At 47.4% G+C, this 25297-nt stretch overlaps 2 protein-coding genes and 2 non-coding genes across 4 annotated transcripts in view; 2 read left to right on the top strand and 2 right to left on the bottom strand.

The window, feature by feature from the left end:
- Positions 1-410: 410 nt before the first annotated feature.
- Positions 411-5481, bottom strand: RPS2 (ribosomal protein S2). The gene is made up of 7 exons (XM_063143585.1): positions 5254-5481; positions 4455-4544; positions 3771-3878; positions 2731-2904; positions 2452-2611; positions 828-919; positions 411-543 (listed from the first exon to the last, which is right to left on the bottom strand). The coding sequence occupies exons 1-7, from the start codon at positions 5464-5466 to the stop codon at positions 460-462; spliced, it is 921 nt and encodes a 306-aa protein (XP_062999655.1). The 5' UTR covers positions 5467-5481; the 3' UTR covers positions 411-459.
- LOC134410404 (small nucleolar RNA SNORA64/SNORA10 family) lies at positions 1020-1160 on the bottom strand. The gene has a single exon (XR_010026255.1). It is a non-coding gene; the product is annotated as a small nucleolar RNA SNORA64/SNORA10 family (small nucleolar RNA).
- A 2958-nt stretch (positions 5482-8439) lies between the features above and the next one.
- LOC134410408 (small nucleolar RNA ACA64) lies at positions 8440-8570 on the top strand. Its single transcript, XR_010026259.1, has one exon. It is a non-coding gene; the product is annotated as a small nucleolar RNA ACA64 (small nucleolar RNA).
- A 3823-nt stretch (positions 8571-12393) lies between these two features.
- TBL3 (transducin beta like 3) overlaps positions 12394-25297 on the top strand; it is a 37635-nt gene continuing 24731 nt past the window's right edge. Inside the window, exons 1-11 of the mRNA XM_063143148.1 lie at positions 12394-12489; positions 15291-15342; positions 15445-15540; positions 16210-16257; positions 17065-17206; positions 18107-18191; positions 19445-19615; positions 20805-20880; positions 22286-22382; positions 23215-23426; positions 23674-23815. Of these exons, the coding sequence (XP_062999218.1) occupies positions 12452-12489; positions 15291-15342; positions 15445-15540; positions 16210-16257; positions 17065-17206; positions 18107-18191; positions 19445-19615; positions 20805-20880; positions 22286-22382; positions 23215-23426; positions 23674-23815 (1159 nt within the window). The 5' untranslated portion in view covers positions 12394-12451. The remainder of the gene's footprint in view (positions 12490-15290; positions 15343-15444; positions 15541-16209; positions 16258-17064; positions 17207-18106; positions 18192-19444; positions 19616-20804; positions 20881-22285; positions 22383-23214; positions 23427-23673; positions 23816-25297) is intronic.

Below are 25297 nucleotides of genomic sequence, written 5' to 3'. Positions count from 1 at the left end.
TCATGTGGCAACTGACACGCATGCAGGCAGCTTTTTTAAAAGGACTAAACAAATTCATAGGCTAACGGCTCTTAACTATGACAACTGCAACCACACTTTCCAAGGTTATTGCTACGATGTTCAGGAACATCTAGCAGGCCATTGTTGAAGCAGAATACTGCACTAACGAGCCCTTTTGTATGATCCAGCAAGACACTGATGGTTAATTGTGTTGATTGTAATGGCCATCCCCCCCACCCCCACAACAAACCCTTTTAAGGCCAATAAACCATATATACTCTGTACAAGAGCTCCAAAACCATCATCTTGGTCATACCCTTGTTTCAAACTATTGTCCATTCAATAAAGATACATTGATGCCTCCTCAATTTAAGTAGCCCACTGAACAAACACAGCACTTGCCAGACAGGTTTATAAATCAGACTTGGTCATTCCACTTTATTTGATGTACAGAATCTTTTAAGTAGTTGCCACAGCAGCTGCCTGGGTCCTCTGCACAGACACTCTGGCGGCATGGGTCTTTGCCAGATGATCAGTGAACTCCTGCAAAAGAGAAGAGAATCTGAGCATCCCGTTTGAAGTGTCAAATGGTCTCGGAGGGGTTCCATCTCAGGTGGTCAATTTAATGCAGTCAACCCTGCAAAATTTCAGTTAGGCTTTGTTGCCGGTTGGATTCTGTTACATATATTTTTCCATCCCTCTTAAAAGGAATGAAATGCAGTCTGATAAAGGAGAGATTCAAAGTCAGTATCCTTGAGGTAGAGCCAAATAATAAAACCAATTCCCAAAGACCACCTTGAATTTATGCCTCAACGCTCTTTCCTTACCTGGTAAGGAGATTTTATGAACACAGTCTCTTTCCAGAGGTCAGGGGTCAGGTAACTGTAGGTCTTGGAGATGGCATCAAAGGTGGCCTTAGCTAGAAGGAAGTCCAAGAGGTTAAAACAGAAGGTACCAAACCCAATTGCTGTATTGAACAAACAGTTTGCTATCTTTAATATAGAGCCTCATATGATAAACCCTGTTGGGTCTGCTAAGGAACAGGAAGACCACTTCATCAAGTCTCACTGCCGTGCATATATGAACCCATTCACTATCCCTCTCGAAAAACGACAGTTGCACCACTATGGTCAGGTGCAACTGGGCAGAGCTGAGAGAGTTTAATAGACCACATCCAAAAAGGCTGCATTTACTAGATATGGTGGTACAGAAACCAAGATTAGTGTGATATTTATTTTAAAAAGCCCATTCAACAGTCTGTAGAAGATAGCAATTTAAAGCCTTTTTTTCAAAAAAAAGTATGTGATAGACATAAGGAAAAGGCACTTAAATTGTCAGAGAAGCATGCATTTAAGGTCAATCTGAAAAATAAGGTTCTTAGACACTAACCCAGTTTGCACATAACGACTAACCATGGGCTATTTTACCCATGGGTACTTGGGGCTGTATGGGAGTGAGCACACTCCTTGACAGCTCACCTGTTCCTGGGTTGTGTTCAGTGACATGCAAACCCTGGGTTGTTTGGGGAGAAACAACCAGTTTGAGCCCAAGACTTGGTTAAAACTGGGCTGTTTCCTCCTCAGCCCAGAGTTCTGGGTTCACACATTATGTCCTGGGCTGTTTTCTAAACTGGAAACAAAACAGAAGTGAGCAGTTGGGAAGCAGCACGCTTGCTCCCATGTGGCCCTGACTCCCTACGGGTTAAACAACCCATGGTTAGTTGTTACACGCAGAACAGGCCACTATATAGCATCACTGCATCACAAGAGCTCTATTTTGTGCCCTGCTTAAGAAGTGGCGCAGCAAAGGAACAGAGGACGTTCTGAAGGGCCTCTGCCATACTCCTGACAGGGGAAGAGCAGGACTGGGAGTTCTCTGGGAAGCCAAGGAAGCTTGGGGGGAAACGAAGAGTGGATTTCTGTGCAAGGACTGAGAGCTGGTACTAAAACATTTCTGAGTTGTGCAAAGTCAACCAGCGCCCACTGAGCCACTATTTTAGTGGTAGACCTCAACGTTCCAGCAAACAAAAGGTAGATCCTGCAAGCCTGATACCTACCTTCTTCAGCGTAGGCCACAAAGTTTCCAAAAACACAGGGCAAGAGTATCATGCAGGACTACAATGCACCATTTTGTATAAAAACTGCCCTCCAACCAAGACACACCTCAACCCAACGCACCCTGTTCAAAAGACAGAGTTCTAATTCTCCTTTCTAATACTGAAGAACAACCAGTCTCAGGCTTGGAGACACAGAGCTGCACCTTGAAGGCCACAACTGAGGCCCTGCCCCGTCAGGCATCAGCTGTATACATAACAAAGGGCCGAGCACAGGCAAAAAGGAGCAAGGAAAGGACATCCCTCTGAATTATTTGCAAGGCTCTCATGCAGTCCGTGGCACTGCACTGTCATTTCTTGAGCCAGGGCCAACGAACTAGAGGGGCATAGAAACATACCAAAGTTGCCCAAGGTGGCTGTGCAACCCCTTGCTGACGTGTAACAGTCGTCGATACCAGCCATCATCAGTAGTTTCTTGGGAACTGGTGCAGACACAATTCCAGTACCACGCGGTGCAGGGATGAGACGAACCAGGACAGAGCCGCACCGGCCTGTTACCTAAAACAAACAAGTAAGCATGCTGGGTGGCGCACACACACACACGTTCTACAGTGTATAGCAATTTTCAAAATCCAATTTCAAGTCCATGGACCAGCTTCAGAAAATGTGGATCTTACCTTGCATGGTACGGTGTGGGGCTTGCCAATCTTATTACCCCAGTAGCCTCGCCTCACTGGCACAATGGACAGTTTCGCCAAGATGATGGCCCCGCGAATTGCAGTGGCAACTTCTTTGGAGCATTTGACTCCGAGACCAACGTGGCCGTTGTAGTCCCCAATGGCGACAAAGGCCTAAATGGAAACCAGGAAAAGCCCCATCAGTCAAGCAGCTGAAATGCAAATATCCCTGTCCTAGCATAAAAGCCTTGACCGTATGCATGCAGAGACAGACACACACACACACACACACACACATGTGCATTCCTTAGTCCTGCAATTTAGTGACATCTTCAATGACAACTCGCTAGTTTAGAAACTGGAAACCTTTCTCTAAGTCAGCCTTCCTCAACCTGGGGCGCTCCAGATGTGTTGGACTACAACTCCCAGAATGCCCCAGCCAGCTGGGGCATTCTGGGAGATGCAGTCCAACACATCTGGAGCGCCCCAGGTTGAGGAAGGCTGCTCTAAGTGGTGTGGAACCTGTTAAGTGGGACAAAACGTCCCCACATGACCCCTGGTACCAAACACAGCTCACTCTAGAGCTGTGATTCCAACGTGTTGTCAGAAGAGAATTGTTTATATGCTGGGAGAAACTGAGTAACTTCAAAGGCTGCTGTAAGCCTAATAAACCCACCAGCTGGAGAAGACCCGCACCCCTGCCGGATTAAGTGTTCTGGTCTTGCCTCTTGCCAATCAACCTCAAATCTGTGGCTGGAAATGGTCTTGCCTGTCTGCACCACCTTCAGAAAAGGCAACCCATTGCATCTTGGTATGATCCCCTCTCTGGGCTAGGAGGCATGACTATGCTGTGCGGAGACACAAGGGAGTGAGCTCCTTCAAGGACAAGTCACCCAGGAAAGAAGTGTGGCCCTCAGTTACCAGATTTTGGGGGGAAATGCTGCCGTGTCGGTTGCTCAGCACTGGTCAAGGTTCAAAGAGACCAGACAGAATACATGAGACAGATTGTTTCTGGAATAAGTATGGAGACAAAAGATTACCTTGAACCTGGTGCGCTGACCGGCACGGGTTTGTTTCTGAACAGGCATAATCTTCAAAACCTCATCCTTCAAAGAGGAGCCCAGGAAAAAGTCGATGATTTCAGACTCCTGCAAGGTTAATGTTTACTGATCAGCCAATAATAAAGCCTAAGTTAACACAGGAGGAGCCCTGCTGGAGCACAGCAATGGTCCATCCAATCCAGCATCCTGTTCCTCATCTGTTGTTGCGGCCAAACACAGGCCTCTTAAGATGACCGCAAGCATAATGGCTACTGCCTTCTTCTTGTTGCTCCCAGCTGCTGCTCTTCAGTGACATATACTGCCCATGAACCTTGGAGATTCCAGATAGCCCTCAAGACATAAGACATTGGTATGTTTCCTTCTCTTCTTCCACAAATGTGTCTAATCCCCTTTTAAAGACATCTAAGCCCATGGCCATCACCACACGTTGTGACAGGGAGCTCCATAAATTATTTACCGCTCTGATTCCAATTGGTTTTACTGGGTGGCCCCTGTTCTGGTATTACAAGAGGAGAAACTTCTCTTTCCATTCCCCCCACCACCATGCATCATTTTATACACCTACCATGCCTCCCTCCCATAAGTGCCTTTGTAGCACTCGCAGAAAGCCCCAATGGAAAGCAGTCCATTCTAAGGAAGCCTCCAGAGCTCCTAACGCAATACCTTGATTGGAAGGGAGAAAAGGTAAATCTCTTCCAGAGACTTGATTTTCATGTCCTTGACCAGGCGACCAAGTTTGGTGACTGGAATCCACTGTAAAAACAGAAACCAATCAGTTCAAGCCACCCAAGCTTTCTATAGTAACCTTTCTTTTACATACAGAAGCAACACCAAAACCAAGATTATACTCCTAGCAAAATACTGATAGTAACAAATTGCAAATACGGTGTGTTCCTCCACAGTAAAAAAGGTCTCAGAATGGTCCTAGTCTAGCCTTCTCGCAGCTGTGCTAGCTTTCTACTTGTAAGGAGTTTTGTGCTGTTTATTTTCTAAATGTAAGAGAAAATGCAAATATGCCATTCTTCCACCTGCTTTCTAAGAGTATAGTCCATTCTACCACACATTTTTTTTGCATGGGTAGATTCAAACCTTAGTTTGCCAGAGCTACTTCCATTTCCACACTTCTATAAAAATAAGAGAAATGGATTAATTCAGGTAATTAAGGCTCACTGGGCTTCTAGTGAAGCACAGTGGATTTTGCACTGGCTTGAAATCCTAGCTCAAGGGCTTCGAGCAAGTCATTCTGAGCCCTAACTTATTGAACTATAAAATGGGAATAATGGTTTGACTCAGTTGTAAGGTCATTCGCTTATTAATAGCTAAGTTACTGCCAGCGCTTGGACGACATCTAGTTAGAAAGATCCCATTTGGAAATAGCTTTAGTAGAACTATGGAAAACTCTGCATTGAGGATTAAAGCCTTGGAGATACACAAATTTCAACAAAAGCATAATTCGGCTCACTTCTTTGTCTTCAGCTTTGCCTCGGGCCCCACGCCCTCGTCCACGGCCTCTACCACGGCCCCGTCCACGGCCTCGGCCTCCACTGCCAAAGCCTCCTCGAAAGCCACCCCTGGCAGCAGCTGCTGCTCCACCACCAGCACCAGCACCTCCTCCTCCTCCTCCTCCTGCTGCTGCTGCCCCAGCTCCTCCCGCAGCACCGGCGTCGTCCGCCATTTGCTGTAAAACAAGGCATTTGCAACATTTTAGTGTGTGGAATTCCCTCACAAACTCAGGACAATGTCAGATTGGTGCTACAGAAAGCAAAGAAACAGAATGAAACTGTTAAACAAATACTTTTCGAAACCACATTTACATTCTGAGGACTAGGACAAATGCCTTTAACAGTATTGCTACAGAACAAATTACATTTTAGGAGCCAGAACTGAGAAGTTATAGACACCAGCCTGGGAGAGTATTATAAAGTTAAAATTTTCAAGCGCCAAAATGGTTAAGGTCCTTTGTACCTAGGATTTCTTCCAGTTTTTTTAATAGCTATCATTCCATGTTCCCATAATTGTCAGCGTGGTAAATTCACCAGTCCCTGTATTTTTACATTTTAAAAAAGGAGGAGGGGAAGCGGAGTTTTAGGGCAGAACTGGGCTTGGTTTGAAATGAGCGTAGCTCTGTTTGCATCAACTGTGGCATCAATCAACTGTGGCATCAATCACTTTTAATTCTAACTGTACAAACTGGATTGTCTAGCTGAATCCTACAGACTTAACATGGGAGAAAGTCCTATAGAGTTAGTTGGGATGTTCTCTGGAGGATGCTTGGAAGTGCTGATTTGGCTATATTGTTTCAAGAAATAACCCACGTAATGCCTATAAAAGATTGCTCAAAGTAGGATTGTTTTCCTTTAGTTATGCTTTTGTGATCCTGGCTTGGATCACGAAAGCATAAAGGAAAACAACCCTACTTTAAGCAATCTTTGTAGGCATTACGTGGGTTATTTCTTGAAACAATATAGCCAAGCCAGCACTTCCAGACATCCTCTAGAGAATATCCCAACTAACCCTATAGGACTTTTTCCCATGTTAAGTCCAAAGGACTCAGCTAGACAATCCAGTTTGCAAAATTAGAATTAAGTGATTGATGCCACAGTCTTGATGCAAACAGAACTACGCTCATCTCAAACCAAGCCCAGTTCTGCCCTAAAACTCAGCTTCCCCATTAACACCTCCAGCCCTACATGGGACAAATCTCAACCCCATCACCCCCCAACCCCCTTTCTCCATTCCCAAATTCCTCCGGGGCTGAAATTTTGCCCCTGGTTCTTGTCCACTTCCCCCCTCGAATCAGGCCTCTTCTTCACAACCTCTCATCCCCGCAAGAGCCCCCAAATGCGTTCCTGCAGCAGCATCGACCACACATTGCCTGGACTGTACCACTTCAGATGGCAGGAGACCCTGTGCATTTCAATGGTGCCTCAGGTAAAGAATAAACCCATTTTTCATGGCGTGCTACACTTTCACACAAGCGAGCGCCTGCTGTTGTTTCCGGGGGGGGGGTGTTGGGTTGTTAGGAAGCATTCGGATACGCAGACACCCCCCCCCATGCCTTCCGAAGTGGTACAGTCCAAGGAAAGGCTTCCGGACTGGATTTTGGCGCACGTATGAATCGGGCCTCGGACCAGTGTCCACCGCAGCCTTATCGCAGAAAACAAAAGAAATCGCCTCCTTTTCAGGAAACGGAGACCCGTCCCGTGCCCTCCACGGTCGATCTGAAACAGCCCCGGCCCCCCAGAAAGCCGATGGCAGCGGATTCCCACAGACCCCCCCCCACAACCCAGCAAGCGAGTAGCTCCCCACTTACGTGATATAGACTAGAAGGCCGAAGCCGCGCGGCGACAGCTATTTATAAACCGCAGATCTCGCGAGAGCTGTGACCACACCGGCGATCCTGCGCGATGTGCACGTTCCTCCTTCCGTAACCTGAGCGAATGCGCAGGCGCGGGAAGGCTTGTTATGTGCTATGCTGACGGCGGGAACCCTGGATCGAGCATGAATCACAACGCCAAGTCTATAAAAGGTCAGACGGGAGCAGGTGGGAAGTCTGTTGTTCCCGGCGGCCGGGAGGTGAGGTGAGTGAGAATTGCGTAGAAAGAATTATTTTTAAAAGGCAAGCCTAACTAAATTTATGGTTAGGTAGGTATTTATAAATTCCTGTATGGTCTTCCCCAGCCCGGCGCTCTCCAGATATGTTAAATTATGACTCCTATCGTGCCCAATTGGCAGAGTCGGTTGTGGATGATGGAAGTTGTAGTCCAGTGGATCTGGACGTCGCCAAGTTGGGTGAGATAGCTGTCGTGTATTCAGAACATCTCCCAACATGCAGTTCAGTGAAGTGCTTTTTGGGTAGGTAGGACTGCTGGGCAGGGAATTCTGGAGTTTGTAGTTCCTTGTCCCGCCTTTCGGCCACGTGGAAGCTTCTGTTGTAAGGTTTTGCCACGCAGCCCTGGGCATCCTCGTTCCGAATTAAACGCTGAGCTTCCACGTACGTAGCGGTGCATAAGTTTGTAGCACTGTAAGGCTATTCCGTGTAGAGCAGAGACTGTGTTGGATTGCAGCTCCCATCATCCCCTGCCAGCATGGCCAATGGCCAGGTTTGTGGGAGTTGTCCAAAACATCTGGAGCGCACCAACTTGTGCAGTGCCTGAAACGTGGCTCACGGGAGAGCTTTAGTGGCTGCTGACAAAATGCTCTGATCCATTGTGGTCGTCGCTGGGATCCCGCTTTGGATAAGAGAACCAAAAGCCGAACTTTAGCACCAGTTCTTGGGCACAAAGTGAATGTTCTGAGCAGCCCAGGTGCAAGAGTGTGTGTGTGTTGCATTTAACCTGACCTTGGCTGAGCCCTGCATTTTATTATGCTGCCCTGCATTTTGAGACATAGGCAAAGTTCCCCCTGCTGCCATTGTTTCCTTGTTTGGCGCGTAAGGGTCACATTCTGCCATAGCCTATGTCACTTCCTTAAGAACTGCCTGTGTGTGAGAGAGAGATGCTCAGGGCCTACTCTTGGAGTCAGAGCTGAGCTGGATTTGGGTCTTTAGTTCCCTATTTCATAAGCACTTTGGCTCTTAGGTGCCAAAAAACTGGGGGTGTTTGTATCGTGGATCTTTAGACTCTGCTATGTCAAGAGTTTTTAGGGCACTGTCTGAAAATCATCTCTGGCCTCTTTCAGTGGCCTTGGGTGAGATAACGGTGCCCACAGCAAAGGGAACATTAAGCTTATTGCCCATAAATACAAAGTGTGGGCAATAAAACCCATGCTCCTATATGTCACTTGAAGGGGAAAGAACCACACACTGCCTGGAAGGAAATAAGACTGCAAACCAAAGGAAAAGATGCTAACATCTGTTTCTCCTCCAGGATCTGAAGAAGTCTAGGCCTTGAAGAGTTTCATGCTGCGGAATCGTAAGGGTCAATGTACATATCACTTTGGAAGAGGAGAGGTGGAAAGAAAAGCTTTAGTTGGAATAAGATTCACCATTTGGTTATACAAAGTTCTTCTTAGTCCAGTGGTGTAGGAAAATGCACACTTTTTGTATTTCTTCAACAGGAAACAAGCAGATGGAGGTGTATAGTCTGTCTAGCTTTATGTTGCAAGACTTAAATATAATAAAATTAGTTTTTATGTAATGTGTACTTCAGTTTTATTGATTGCTTGAGGTGTCTGAATAAGGAGAACCAGGATAAACTTTGTATAAGTAAAATTCAGCAAATACAATGAATGCCTCTCCTCAGGCTCTGTTACTGGCACTAAGAGCTGCATTATTATTATATTTTTATTTCTATCCAGCCTTTTTTCCAGAACTGGGACTCAAGGCAGTTTACAAGATTAAAACATGTAGAATTAAAAGATATAAATATGTATTACAAAAGTTCACCTACAGTGGAATTAAAAACATGTTAAAAAATTTAAAATTTAAAAACTGTAACAAGTTAAAACGGGGGGATCCAATACATTAACACAGGTCCAGTATAGTTCCAAAAGCCTGCTGAAACAAAAAAGATTTTGCCTGCCTCCGAAAGTGTAGCACAGAGGGAGCCAGCCTAGCCTCCCTGAGAAGGGAGTTCCAGAGCCTTGGAGCAGCCACCGAGAAGGCCCTCTCCCATGTACCCTTCAGACGTATGGTGGGGTCTGACAGAAAGGCTACAAATTTATCTTCACTGCTGACAGCTTTCGAATATAAACAGTACAATACACCTTAAACCAAACAGCTTTATTTGCACAGTTGGTGACAGGAACGAGGGAGGGTGCAACCCTACTGGGGAATGCTGGGAGTTGTAGGACTTTTTCTGTTGAAACGCGCATAGGATTGCATTCTTACTGCACTGAAATCACGCCATGAGCACGCTTCTAACAGACCCTTGTCTTAGTGAGCTCCCAGAAGTCACTGTGTCTTGACTGAGCATTCTGGTTAACACAAAATGTTTCATCAGGTGGAAGAGACCCTTGTGTCCAGCTCCTGGATTTCTCCATAGTTTTCTTTTTTTTAATTTCTTTTTTATTGATTTTCAATATTAAAACAATTTTACAAACAATTTTACCACAACTTCATGGGTAAATATACCAAACCATACATGATAAAAGTTTTGTTATAATGTTCAATTTCAGCAAGAAAGATACAGAAATATACAAAATAATTCTGAGCTCATACAGGCAAGTTCAATTTGCTGTCAATATACTTTTTTTTTCATTGAAACCACAAATTTTGAAAGACAGATGGGACTTGTATTGTCACATCTTGATTCACGTATGTAATGAAGTCCCACCAATCATGGGAGAGGGCCTTCTCGGTGGCTGCTCCAGTACTTTGGAACTCTTCCTGGGGAAGCTAGGCTGGCTCCCTCCTTGATGGGCTTTCGGAAGCAGGCAAAAACTTGTTTGTTCCAGCAGACCTTTGGAGAATAATCTGGTCCTCCATCTACATTAAGGTCTTGTAAAGTTTGTTTTAATATTGTATTTTTTTTGTACATTTCTTTGCCTAGGTTTAAAATGTATATGTTTTAAATTTTGTAAGGCCGTCTTGAGGCCCAGTATTGGGAAAAAGTCCGGATACAAATATAATAATTAAAATCAGCAGTGAAAGTTTCCCATTTTTCCTGTCCCCTCAACACTCTCATTTTTGTGTTATTTTTTCTGATAATGCAAGTTCCCATACTATATTGTACCATTTTTGTATTGTCAATCCTGTTGTGTTTTTCCAGCATCTGGCCATTAATAATTTGGCTGCTATCAGCAAAAATCCTATTAAAAGTCTTTTTTAGTAAAAGTTCATTGGTATCTTTGAATATGTGCAAAAGGGCTAATTCCGGGGTCATTCTCCACAATCAGAGGGTTAGCCCCTGTTTGAGTGGCCATGTGTCCTACTTGAAGGAGGACAGTCCTCTATTGAAAGGGCTGCCCGTTCCAAGTCCAGGTTAGAGAAAACCCTAAGGAATGAGAGCCCAGCCCAGGGGCAGTAAAGTTGGCCTTTAGCAATTAGCACCTGGTCAGCAGATGGAGCAGGCATATAGGGTATTTCCTCTTTGAGAACAATGTGCAAGCGGCCACTATGTAGCAAAAACAATTGAGAGTCTTCTGGAAAGATTAATAGATTAACTCAGAAGTTCGCCACTGCGTGAACAGAGTGCTGGAGTAGATGTGTTGGAAAAGAGCCCAGCTCTGAACCAGGGTTGCTACGGTAGTTGTTAAGGAGAAGTTGCAAAGTTGGAATATCTGGGAGAGGGCCGGAGCATTCCTAGATGACCAAAATCAAGTGATCTCTTTTAGTAAATGCTTGCCAAAAGAACAGAGACCATGTGCTTTCTTTCCACAGCTAGAAATTTCCTGTTAGATGGTGCCTACGTATGCAGCACCAGAGAAGATAGTGTATAAATATTCCCATGCGAAGTAGGCACATGCTTTGCAGTAATTAGCTCCAGTGCCTCTTTATTCTGCAGAATAAACGTTGTTTGACCCATACTTCATCTCCTCTCCTCCTTGTGTGCTGAATTGGACTTGGTACACCACGGAACGAGCTATTTTTGCAACAGATGGAACCTTGTTCTGATCCAGCATGGCACTTGTTCAAAAACCCATTAATGGGGCTCACTCCCATATAAATGAGTATTATCAACTCCACTATTACTATTGTATAATGTTATTAATATTAATACTATTAATCTGGTAGCAAAAGCCTTTGTCAGCTAGGGCCAGATACTTCCGATTTGGGGTCTATTTTATTTTTTAATTCATTGCAGGATAAATGGCAGCATAATTCAAGAACTTCAGAAAAGTCATGTTGGATGAGACCAAGGGTCCATCCAGTCCAGCACTTTGTTCACTCAGTGCCAACCGTCAACCAAGGAACCATTAGCAGGACACTTACATATTTAATTTATTTATTTTAGCATTTTTATCCCGCCCCTTAGCCAAAAAGGCTCTCAAGGCAGCTTACAAAAATATTCCTTAAAACAGTCCCTGCCCACAGGCTTACAATCTCAAAAACGTGATATAAAAGGAAAGGGGATTGGGAGGGAGGAGGAAAGAAAAGCAGATTCAGGCACTACATTCCTAGTTGCAAAGTTCAGCAGTGACAGTTGGTAGCAGGAGAGGGGGGGGCCCTCAGCTGGACCTGGACCCAGGCACGGTGCTGCTGCTTCCTCCCCCGCTGATGGCCCCTGCAGAGACATGACAGCACCCTCCCACCCATGTTCCCCAGCAATTGGTGTGCATAGGATTACTGCTTCTGCTACTGGAGATAGCACATAGCCATCAGGACTCATAGCCATTGTTAGCCGCCTCCAGGAATAACAGCCTTCCCCAACCTGGCTGGGGATGATGGCAGCTGTAGTTCAAGACAAATGGAGGGCACCATGTTGGAGAAGGCTGGCCTTAAAGGTGCCACGGGGGTGGGGGTGGGGGAACATGCACACACAAAGGGACCTTAATATTCCTATTTCCGCCCCGGGGAGCGAGAAAGGCCTCGAAAGAAACCAGGAAGTGCTCTCCCCGGGGAACTGGGTTTGCTACTCTAACTTTTCGTACCTCTATGTCGGCCTGCGCCTTGGTGACGCGCCGGAAGTAAACTGTTTCTCTGCCGGAAGCACGTGTCGGGTGGCCAGAGCGGAGGGCCGGAGCCCGAGCCGGCGGAGGAGCCACGCCAGAGTTAGATCATGGCGACACCGAGCTCCTCGACGAATTTCAAGACCAAGTGAGGAAGGCCGCGGGGGGGCAGGCCGCGCGGAGGCCCGCTGCCGGTTGCCATGCGGATCGCTTCCCGTTGCCTTGGCGACGGTGGGGGGCAGGAAAGGGTGCTCTGTCGCCATGGCGACCTCGTCCCTTGTGGGGTGGGTGGAGAATTGGGGCGCTGCTCGCTCTCTCCCGCTTTTGTGGCACGTCCTGGGTCGTGTGACGTCATAATCGGAGGCGAGGGTGCCTCTGTGCATATGCAGAGTGCCTTCCCGAGTGCGGATTCACACACACCCGGAGACGTTGCTTTTTTTCCTTCAGAAAAGCGGCGAAGCTGTGCAGGAGACGACGAGGCTGCCGCTTCCTCTGTAGAGTCAGCACCTTTCCTCTTGGTGTGGGGCAGAATCGGGGTCCTGCTTCAGTGGGCGGGCAGCGGGGTGGGGTCGAGGTCCAGCGGCGGCTGAGGGGAGGCCCTGGTTCGAATCCCCCACTCAGCCCTGAAGCTTGATGGGTCGTTATCATGTTGCCTGCCTCACATCATGGGGTTGCCATGAGCATGAAACGGAGGGGAAAGAAGAGCCAGCTAATAATAATAATATATTTATTTCTTACCCACCTTTCCCTTTGGATCGAGGCAGGGAACAACATTAGAACAGCTAGGCAGTCTTAGCCTCAGTGGGACGTAAATGTTAGGCCTGTGCCTAACATTTCTCTTCAGGTTGGAGAAGCAGAAGCGGATCGGGGTGCTTCGCCTCCCCTTAAGGCGGAGGCGAAGAAGATCCCGGGGGGGGGCAGCGGAGCATCACGGAGCGGATCGAGATGAAGGTGATCCTTTGCCTCAATCCGGAGCTCCGAAAGAAAGGTAAGGGGGCCTTACCTGGCACTGCCGCCGCCCATGCAGCGACGGCAGCAGAGCCAGGTAAGTAAGGGGGCAGAGGGGTCTTACCTGGTCCGTCGCAGCCCCGGAGCCTACATTTCCGGGTTGAGCTGCTGGGTCTAGTGAAGCCGGCGACGGGCCGTGACAGACCAGGTAAGTTGTGTGCGCAAGGTTTTTTTTTACCTGGCCCTGCTGCCGCCGCCCGTGCTCCGACAACGGCAGAGCCAGGTAAGGGGGCAGGGGGGAAGGGTCTTACTTGTGTCCGTCCGCAGTCCGGCAGCAGTTTCAACTGAGCCCGAGGACTCAAACCGGAGGGGGGCCCTTACCTGGAGGCGGCGCTGTGGAGCTCCGATTTGGATCCGGAGCTCCGCAACGAAGCGAAGCGGACCACTGGCGAATCGGCACGGAGCGGACCCAATCCGGAAGTTGCGGATCGGGTTCCGAAGCAGATGGGGGGGGGTCCATGCACAGCCCTAGTAAATGTATTACATGGGATAAACGTGCCCAGTGCTTTACAGTGCGCAAGAGGGTGGATCCCTGCCGCAAGGAGCTTACAGGCTGAAGCTCAACAGAGGGCAGGCAACAGAAAAGGGGCATGGAAGTAGGGGAAGAACACGTAGCTGTTAACACATCCTTATGGCTCATCCCAGTTTGGTTTGGAGACCAGGGGGTTGTGTTAAAGGTTGCACAGAGTAGGGCAGGAGAAGCTGTCACTGCACGTTGTCTCGTGCGTCTGTCACTTTTAAAGGCAAGTTCATCTTTGCCAGGTCACAATCAGCCCTTGGACGTTTTCAGGTAGGACTTTGTAACAACGAGTTTTATGGCCACCAGTTTGGATGGCTTTAAAAGGGGGTTGGATAAATTCCTGGAGGAGAAGGCTATCAATGGCTACTATGTGCTGTCTTCAGTATCTGAGGCAGTGGGCCTGTGTGCACCAGTTGCTGGGGAACATGGGTGGGAGGGTGCTGTTGCACCCTGTCCTGCTTTGTTGGTCCCTGGCCGACAGCCGGTTGGCCACTGTGTGAACAGAGTGCTGAACTAGGTGGACGCTCGGTCCGATCCAGCATCAGGCCTCTTCTTATGTTCTTACATGGTGAGGTGGGGAGTTAGCAGGGTAGTGTGTGATTCCTGTTGGTGTGAATCATGCAACCTTTCTTGAGAAATGACTCCACCCCAGATCCTTAAAACCAAGTGCTCTATGTTCCCCTGCCTTCTGAAATATAGCAGACGTGCATGAGTGACATGGGCTTCTCAGTGGTGGCACCAAAAGACATCTGCCTGGCCTGATTGCTGCTGGCCTGTTGACAAGCATCTAAGACGCACTCTTTTGACAGACTTTTAAGGCTCTTTATTTAGTCTGGAGTATGTTTAACTGGGTATGTTTAGCCTGGAAAAGAAAAGAAGAAACTTTAGGAGAAACTTCCTAACAATGAGGGGTGTTCAGCAGTGAAACATAATATCTCTGGAGGTGGAAAGTTCCCCTTCGCTGGATGCATTTCAGTACTGGCTGGCTGGACATCTCTCAAGGATGCTGTAACTGCATCCTGCATTGAGCAAAGGGTTGGACTAGATGATCTCCAAGAATCCTTCCAACTCTATGACTGTTAAACAGGGTTTCGGCTCTTTTTATTCATTGTGTTCTTTGCCGCCTTGAATCTTTCCCACAGAACCACAGGGTAGGCATGCTGAAATAGATGTGGCAAAGAAGAATAGAGTGTCCTGGGATGCACACAGAGTGCTTGTCCTTCTCCACTAAAGTTATCACAAGTGGGGCGAAATAATGTATGGTGCATTCCCCACACAGCCTCCTAGCATTTCAGGCATTGGGATCAGGGAGAAAACTTTCACTGCTCCTGTAGAATTGATTTGGAGGTTAATTGGGCTGAGCTGAAGCAAAGTATGCTCTCTCTCAATTTGCCATTGGTGTTTCTCTGATTCCCTTTTAGCTATTCCGTGTACAGGACAATCGAGCCTTTCTACAAAGGAGGAGCAATTCAGGTAACACTCAAGTCCCGCATCCCTTTGGTGCTGGCTGTGTCTACTGCAAGTTGCTGTGATGTGCCGGAGAGCCTGCTCTACTCTCGTGTGTTTCTTTCTCAGATAAGCCAAGATGGGGAGTATATGTTTTGTGCTTGTGGGAGCAAGGTCAGCATAGTGGACATAGCGAGTGGAGATCTTGTCCACAGTATTGAACAGGTAACAAGACACACAAAAAATCTCTTCTCTTCCCCTCCTGAATGTTTCCATTTGAGAGTACTTTTAAGTGGCTTCTATTCCCTTGGCGTTTTTTCATACGCATCCACTTTACATCCCAGAAGAGCTACTCCTGTGCCTGAGTACAATTGAGCTTAGAAGCTAAAAGGTGGATTTGTGAACCAGGGATCCCATTTAAATTTCAGCATAAACGTTGTAGGTAGCCCCAAGCATGCTGCCGCTTTCTCAGCTAGTATGAGAGAAATAATACTGGCCTACCTGAAAGATGATGATGATGATAGTAATAATAATAAAAAATATTACCCGCCTCTCCCTCTGGATTGAGGCGGGGGTCAACACCAAATACAAAACATAAGATACATAAAACTGATTAGAAACATATAGCACTAATACATTATTGTTGTAATAACCTTGTTGTAATTAGTGTGAAGCACCCTACAGTTTTGCCATTAAAATGTCACATGTTTGCTTATTAGTGGGGGATCATTTGAAGATTCCCGCTGAAGATGTATTATGCGGTGGGTGTGAAGTTGTCAAAGACCTTCTCTTTGTGCTGTTGTAGCAGTATTGTGGAAGGACTGGCGTGGAGGAGTGTACAGTGCAACTGATAATCTGACCACTGCTGTCTTGCTTGTGTTCTTTTCTTCCTAGGACGATGAATCGGAAATTACAGCATTTGCTCTCAGCGATGACGACGAAGTAGGTAGTCACAGCATTGCAAAGATTGTTGCTTTGCGAAACAGGGACCCCAGAGCAAGGAAGGGCCCAGAGGGTCATCTAAGGACAGAGTCGGCTGTTGGGTGGTACAGGAATATAATAAATAAATAAATGGAATCAAACAATTTAAAAGTTGCAAATGATTGCACGTAGGATCTTGTTTCTCCTGTACGTGCCCTATTGAAATTCATGGGAGCTGAGCAAATTCAGTTTCTTTCACAAGGGAAGTTCCTGGTGTGTGCTGTGCCCACTTGGTATGGCATGTTCCCAGATGGGTCTGAGAAGGATCAGCTTCGGCCCTTCCATATGTTCCTTCCGTGATTGCTTTCTCTTGTGATTTATGTAGGGCTGATGAACAGGTGGCTCAAAAATTGTATCCACCCTGTAGTAGCTTTCTAATTTTAACTCGGGTGTGTCTAAAATGCCTACAGCTACTTTCAAAACCTGGGGGGGGGGGGGGCGGTTCCATAAAGAAAAGAAAAATGTTTCCAAGTTGTAAAAGAGTGAAGAATTCTGTGCTTTAACAGCTGCAAAACTAAGAACAAGAGATGTGTATGTAATCTATATAGAATTCTCTGCCTCACCCCAACACACTCCATAACTGTGATGCCTTTACTGCTACATGGCATGAACGTCATTATGGCACATGACCTGCGATGTATTGAATAGAGTTACCTCCTGTTATTCAGCTGGCTAGCTCTGATGTTAGGGCTTTGTGCGTTTGTATTTCTTAGCCAACCCACTTCACACACTTCCCTAAAATCCCCTGTTTGTTTCGTCTTGTGTTAGGTCCTCGTAACAGCAAGCCAAGCGCTGCTGCTGAAGCAGTGGGACTGGCCTGCGAATAAGTGCACACGGACATGGAAAGCTGTGCATACAGCACCTGTAGCCAGCATGGTGTTTGACTCATCCTCCACTCTGTTAGCCACAGGTATGGCCAGGTTTTGTGTGTGTGTGTATTTGGCCAATTGGGAATGAATCTCTGAAGTGTCTTGGATCAGAGCATGCTCTTGCCTCTTAGAGGGAGGCGGTATCTCTCCAAGGGGAATAAGAAATGTCTTCTGTGGGACTGAAGGGAAAGAAAGAAACACGGTCTAGCTCCTGCCTATCTCTCCTCTCTCATCTCACACTATCGCCCCGCTCGGGCTCTCCGCTCCTCTGATGCCATGCTTCTCGCCTGCCCAAGGACCTCCACTTCCCTTACTCAGCTCCGTCCTTTTTCTTCTGCTGCCCCTTACGCCTGGAACGCTCTTCCAGAACACTTGAGAACTACAAACTCAATCACTGCTTTTAAAACTCAGCTAAAAACTTTTCTTTTCCCTATAGCCTTCAAATATTGAGTTTGTTCTGACTCTATACTGTTAGCTTCACCCTACCCGGTGCCTGTTTACACTTCCCTGTGCCTGTTTGCATTCTCCTTCCCTCTTTATTGTTTACTACAACTTATTAGATTGTAAGCCTATGCGGCAGGGTCTTGCTATTTACTGTGTAATCTGTACAGCACCATGTACATTGATGGTGCTATATAAATAAATAATAATAATAATAATAACCCCCCTCCTCTGGGGGTTTGTCTGCAGCTGGAACGGGCCAGCAAGCTCAGGCTTCCCAACACTTGGCTAACTCATTTATTTAGAGTATTTTTATCCCGCACCTCAGTCAAAAAGGCTCTCGGAGCAGCTTACAATTTATCAGTAAAGAAGGCAGTCCCTGCCCTCAGGCTTACATTCTTAAAAAGACATGACACACAAGGAAAAGGGGATGGGGAGGGAAGAGGGAGAAAATAAACTTCACCTGAGTGGTTGACTTCTCTTTTCTCTTTTTCTTCCAGGCGGCTGTGATAGCACCATAAAGGTTTGGGACATTCCCAGGCAGTACTGCACACACAACCTGAAAGGCTCGTCAGGGGTCGTCCAGTAAGGAAGCAATTCTTTCAACCCGCTCTTTAGCCCATCCAACATATTACAGGGGGACACTCTGTAGGAGGGAGGCCAATAGGGATATCATCTGTACCAACCTCCCAATTACGCAAAGTAATGTACTTCTAAACTGATCCAGTTATTTTGTACCCCTCTCATAGGGGCATAATATAGGAAGCTGCCTTCTGCTGTGTCAGACCATGGAGCCCTCTAGCCCAGTATTGTCCACACTGACCGGCAGCAGCAGCAGCTCTCCAGGGTTCCAGGCAGGAGTTTTTCCAGCCCTACCTGGAGATGCTGCAGGGGATGGAACCTGGGACCTTTGGCACTGAGCTAGCTTTATCTCATTTTTACGGTATTAATTTGTTTTTAACCTAGAAGCTGCTTCAGCGGCTGAAAGATTGGTAGAAGTTTTCATAAATACCGGGTCCCCCTGCTTCAGTACTCCAGCCCAGAAGGAGCTGGAACAGGATTGTCATTCCTGTTGCCCATGTAGCATTAGAAAATTGTCTGGACTCTCTGTATGCAAGAGCATGATCAAATAGCGTTAGTAGCACTTTGCTTCATTATTGGTCTCTTAAGGCAGGGCTGGGCAGAAGGCAGATCTCCAGGAATGTTGGACCAACTCCCAGAAGCCCCTGCCAGCACCACCAGTGGTTAGGGATGTTGGGTGTTGAAGACCAAAGCATCTGGAGATCTAATTTTCACCCACCCCTGTCTAAGTGAACTAGTGGTTGAAGGGGAGGCTTCAGATCAGAGTTTAAATCTACACCTCAAAAAGAGAATACTCTATTATAATCATCTGGCACTTGACACAAGAAAAAGGTCAGATCCCTTCCCCTCAGCCTAAATTCTGACATCCAGGAAGACAATGAAGGAAGAGGAGCAGAGGGAGACGGGAGGGTCACAAGGGCGTAGCTGTAAGGTGATTTGCTTACTCGTGAGGAGACCTCATTCCAGTTCAAGGTGAGAATTCATCTTGCCTTCATATTCCAATTACTAAAAGTAGAACCCCTTTGGGTGGGATTTTACACCTGCTCAACACCCCCTGAGATCCTTTTGAGTCGCTTCAAACAATGTAGTGAGGGCCTTGAATGCAATGCATCAGTTGCATCTTTGTGCCTTTTCTTTTGCTAAACCATTTCAGACAGTATGCAATCGGTAAACGGGGAGCAACGCTGGATAGTTTGTGCCAGACGTTTTTTGTTTCCCTGAGTCCTTCCATGCTTCCTGTCCGTCTCTTTGCCTAGCCTTGTCCAGTTCCATCCAGATATCTCTCAGTCGCAGCTCTTCTCCTCCTCCATGGACAACTCCATCCGGCTGTGGGACCTTAATACCAGCCAGTGCGTCGCTCAACTTGAAAACCACTTCAGCTCTGTTACCTCTTTGGCGTTCTCTCCAGACAATGAGACACTCATCAGGTGAGAATCTAGAAGGGGTTCCTTCCGCCTTCTCTTTCCCTTCTACAAGTCAGGGCGGGGCCTACTGCTGATGGTCTTTTATTGCGCTCTAAAACCAAAAGGCCTTCTCATTTTGAATGTGGTTTATTTACTTCCTTATTACATTTCTTTACTGCCCAATAATGGAAGCGCTGTGGGCGGTTCACAACAATTTATGGCGCCCCTTTCATTTTACGGAGGTTTTAACATGAAACAAAGGTGAGAAATAAAAATAAGTGTGGGGATGTTTTTTGGTTTCCCGCCTTAATTTTGTCCAGTCCGCCTGAAAATTGGCAAGCCTGAGATGAAATGAGGGTACAAAGGTTGAGGATTTCATACCGTAGAGACCAGGAAGGGCCTCTGTTGAAAATGGTGCAAAACTTGAAAGCAAATTAAATGAATGCAACTAAAACAAAAGTACCAACAAAAGGAAACTTTTTCTAAAAAAACCTTTGCCATACCCTTATGGGTGTGAAGCCAGTACAACATTTCTCGCCTCTAGCCACGTAAGAGACTTGAAGCCTGATCCCCAGGTCCAAGTCTAGGCAGCTTCATATCAGGAATTGGGGGCAGGGGATGAGTGAAACCTCCTTCTGTTCCTGAGTTTCCTCAGCTGTCAGATGGGCACTGTAATAGTCCCTGGTCTCGTGGTAGTGGCTTTCAAGCTGATAATAGCAACCCTAATTGCACCAGAATTTTAGGGGTGGGGGGTGCTGTTTTGACTCTGTCTTTGCCCCGGGGTGGCTCCAAATCTGTGCTGCATCAGTTAGATGATGCAGCCACAGATTCAAAGCCACCCCAGGGCAAGGGTGAGGTCAGTCCGGCTCTTCCGCCAGTCTGTCCTTGCTCGGAGCTGCGTCAGCCCTTGCAGAAGAGCCTGTAGGAGCGGGCGGCCGCCGATTGCAAAAGCCTGGCAACCAGGGCGGACAGCAGCGCAGCCGCCTCCATATCTTGCTCAGAGCCACTCAGAGGCATTCTCAGGCAGAAGGTGGCCTCCTATTGGTTGCCAGAAGCTGCAGGAGGGCGAAGGGGCAGGGCGTGGCGAGCCTAATGCCACCATCGTGCACCAGTGAGAATGCGGGACTTGGCAGTGGAGCGGTACCAACCCAGCGCCGTGAAGACAGCCCCTGGGTTGCAAAACGCTGACGGTGCCCCTCTTGTTTGATTTCAGCTCCGGCCGTGATAAGATCTGCACTGTCTGGGACCTGAAGACAAGGACACCCAAAGGCACTATCTCCGTCTACGAGGTGAGGCCGCCGTTTGCGCCTCCCTGCTTCAGAAGGGGGCAGTGCCTGTGAGAAAGAGGGGAGAGGCCAGGCCCACAGAGACAAAACGTTGTCCTCCTTTCTTGCACGGACCCAAAACGTCTTGGCAGACGAGCGTGGCTTCTTGGGGATTCTGGGATTCTCTTGCATTATTTATTTATTTATTTATTTATTTATTACATTTCTATGCCACCCAATAGCCGGAGCTCTCTGGGCGGTCCACAAAAATTAAAAACATTCAAAGTATAAAACAACAGTATAAAACCGTAATATAAAATACAATATAAAAGCTCAACCAGGTAAAAACAGCAGCAATGCAAAATTACAAATTTAAAACACCAAGTTAAAATTTATTTATAGACTGTTAAAATGCTGGGAGAATAAAAAGGTCTTCACCTGGCGTCTAAAGGCATATAATGTAGGTGCCAAGCAAACCTCCTTAGGGAGCTCATTCCACAGCCGGGGTGCCACAGCAGAGAAGGCAGAGAAGGCCCCTTTGGCAGGAGCTCACGGAGAAGGACCCCTGAGGATGACCTTAGGGTCCGGGCAGGTACATATGGGAGGAGGCGTTCCTTCAAATAACCTGGCCCCAAACCGTTTAGGGCTTTAAATGTTAATACCAGCACTTTGAATCGGGCCCGGACCTGGACTGGCAGCCAATGAAGCTGGAAAAGGACTGGCGTAATGTGGTCTCGTCGGCCAATCCCTGTTAGTAACTGTGCTGCCCTGTTTTGTACCAGCCCCACGTATAATGTATAACGCATTGCAGTAATCCAAACGAGAGGTTATCAGAGCATGGATAACTGTAGCTAGGCTATCTCTGTCCAGATAAGGGCGCAGTTGGTATATCAACCTAAGCTGATAAAAGGTGCTCTTTGCCACTGAGTTCACCTGTGCCTCAAGTGACAGTTCTGGATCCAAGAGCACCCCCAAACTACGGACCCGATCCTTTAGGGAGAGTGCAACCCTGTCCAGGACAGGGCAAACATCACCTCGCCGGACAGATGAACCACCCGCTAACAGTACCTTTGTCTTGTCTGGATTGAGTCTCAGTTTGTTAGCCCTCATCCAGTCCATTACCGTGCCCAGGCACTGGTTCAGAACAGCCGCTGCCTCACCTGGGTTTGATGAAAAGGAAAGGTAGACTTCTCAGAGCATGCCTTCTCTGAACGTAATATTCCTTGAGGAACAGGCATGCTTGTGCAGATGTATGCCAGCCGTTGTGGTCACCCCCGCCCCCAGAAAAGTACTTAATTCAATTTGTCCCTTTTAGTATAAATCCAGCCATGGATAAGATGGTGTCCATCTTGCATCAGCATCACATTTGCTAAACTTCCCTAAATGCTTTGCTCTTCTCCATTCCTCTCCCTGGCTTTATCCCTCTTAGAGCATCGAATCTGTGGTCTTGTTACCAGAAGAAGGGGATTTCTCAAATGTGGGTGTGAAAAGATCAGGCGCTCATTTTCTCACTGCGGGCAGCAAAGGTGAGTGATGCATCTCGCATGTGCTCCCCCCCCCCCCCCAGCGCAAGGCCTTAGGTGAGAGTGGGGTTGCCCTCTGCCGCCTTCCGGCTGCTAAGAAAGGTAGCCTGTGTTGGGGGACTTGTGCCTGCTGAGAAATGGGGATTGAAGGTAATAAGTTACTGTGGCCGGAGAATGGTCTTCATGGGATTGGGAAAATGAGCTGCATGGGCCCGTCATGCCGGTGGAAAGCCATAGGCCTGCCAAGATGTTTTTAAATCAGAAGGGCTAGAAACTCACCCACCCACCTATATTTAGTAAACAAAAGCCAAGATTCGTAGGCTGCAGTGCTACATGCCAGACTTCTATAAAATTGTGTAGAACACAAACCAGAGCCTGGCTTGGAGAGCATTGCTCTGCCTGCACAGGATTTCCCCCCCCCCCCTCTAGCCCTGAAACCTAGGAACTGACTTCTCCTTCGCTGCTCTTGTACATGTGTGTGTGTGTGTGAATACACGTGTACACAAAAATTCTGTGGCTGCTGTATCTTGCACCGAGGCCCACAAATGCCCAGAAGGCAAACCCTGCACTATGTGCCTGTTAATCTGCCACTGTGCTGTTCTTCTGTTTTAAATAGACGTGAATCTGGCTGAGTACAGATGAACCTCCTTTATCTCAAAGAGTATAGATCATTGCTTTGAAGGGGTGGCCTCTACCAAACCCTTGAAAGAGGGGAGGCTCTTGGCAATTTTCTGTTTAAAAACGGTGCAGCCCCGTTCCCTAGAGGCCAGCGATTCCTATCATGCCGAGCTGCAGACATTCTGGAGCAAAGAGGGCTTTGTGTGCCGTACCTTAGGGATCCTCCGTGTGTGGGACGCATCCTCGGCCGCTTGTGTGCACAGCCAGCTGGAGCCCCACTTTCCAGCATCATTCAGAGTGGAGGACGAGTCTGGACTCCGCAGCCTCGTCCACTGTGCCCTGGTGCCGACGAAAAGTCAGATCCTCGCTGTGAATGCCGATCGCAACATCTGCCTGTACGACGCACAGACGCTTGAGCTCAGGAAGCAGGTAGCCAGTCTTGAGGAGGGGGCAACGCAATGGTTCCAGGGTGATGGGGCTGGAGATCCCTTCCCAGACCCCACCTACATCCACAGCAATCGCAGGTGCCAGTCATCCCACTTGGAGCTGGAGCATCTTCCGTTCCACATCTGTCCTCTGGCTCAGGGCGTATGACATCGTCTCCCTCCAAAAAGGGCTTTGTCAGTGCCCTCTCTCTCTCTCTCTCTCTCTCTTCCTCTTTCTCTTGCCTCCACAGTTTTCAGGTTACAATGGAGAAGTTTTGGACGTCAGGTTCCTGGGCCCAAAGGACACGCACATCGTCGTGGCTACCAACAGCCCCCAGCTCAAAGTGTTTGAGTTGGCCTCCTCGAACTGCCAGATCCTGTATGGCCATTCGGGTAGGTGGCGGGAAGGACCTGCACTCTTGGACTGTTTCAATGCAGCATGCGTGGGGCTGCCCTTGAAGGCTCCTACCTGTTCTGATCCATCTGCATGGGCTGCTAATCCGTTTCAGGACACACAGAAAAATGGCGATGCTTACATTTTTAAAGCTCTAAGTGGCTTGGGACCACTTACACCCAAATTTCCCTCCTACCCCCATGTTATGAATGTTATGATCTACAAAGGGCCTTCTTTGAGGGAGGCTTGGCTGAGATCTTTTCAGCGTCAGGTGAAGATAACCTCCTTTCCCTGGGCCAGCCTTCCCCGGTGTAACCAGCTGGGGATGATGGGAGTTGCAGGCAGGAGAAGACTGGCCCAGACCTTCGAACGTGTCCCTTAAACTGGTTTAATTTTTTATATATATATATCTTGTTTTACTGCTTTGATCTGTTTTTATTCTTGTTTTTCTTTTTAAACTTGGTTAGTCTTAACCACCCTCTATGTTTTGCAAACTAGGGCAGCGTATCAATTCTTACAATAAGTAGGCCGCTGGAAGTCCGTTGGGAGTCATGAGACCAAAACGTGGCATGTTTTTAATTAGAGTCACCATATCTGGGCAAATATATATAAACATAAGAGAATTTTAAGGATTTCTTTCTTGTGAGATTTCCCTGTAAAAAGCAAGCAAGCTTCTAAATCCCTGATGCGGTGTGAGTTCTCATGGGCAACTGTTGCATGATTAGATGGGCTCTGGCAATGTGACAGATAGATAGATACTGTAGATGGGGTCATGAGGTACAGTGGAGGATTAACCAGGTTATCAAGATGAGAACTCATGGTCACAGGAATATTAAAGAAAATCCGACAGATATGCAATCAAAACTTGGCTGGCTAAATAAAATGTGGAATATACTCCCCACCCCCATCCCACCTTTTCCGTGGCCTGCCTGCTGTCCCGCCAGCTCCCTTACTCGTCCGCTTCCTTTGTGCTAGCAGTCCGCAGCCTCTCCTGTACTCAAGGCCCTAACTCCCCACCACCACCACCACCACCGCGGCCTTTGTCTTTCCTCCCAGAAACTGCCCCGTGTGTCAAGTGGGTGCTGACATATTCCTCCTTAGCAGCTAGAGAAATATTTGTGAACATTCCATGACTTCTCAACAGCTCAGTGATGGTTGCACTACCATTCCCATAATCTCTGATAACTGGACACAATGGCTGGGGCTGATGCGAGTTTGCAGGCCGCTGGTTCCGTGCTCCTGTTCTAGAGCAGCCATGGGGGAACTCTGGCCCCAACCCCTCCCTGTAGAAAGAGCAATCCTTCTATCACTCATTGGAGATGATGATGATGATGATGATGATGATGATGATGATGATATCTCTTTCTTGCTCATGGTGGTTTTTCTAGACGGACATGACAGGCATTGCCAAGTCATTATTATCATCATTTATTACATTTATTTATTTATTTATTTAAGGATTTTTATGCCGCCATTCAGCC

Source organism: Elgaria multicarinata, chromosome 17, assembly GCF_023053635.1.
Source record: "Elgaria multicarinata webbii isolate HBS135686 ecotype San Diego chromosome 17, rElgMul1.1.pri, whole genome shotgun sequence".
NCBI classification, from domain to species: Eukaryota; Metazoa; Chordata; class Lepidosauria; order Squamata; family Anguidae; genus Elgaria; species Elgaria multicarinata.
The sequence above is the reverse complement of the archived record's forward strand: the minus strand, read 5'-3'. Positions and strand labels throughout refer to the sequence as shown.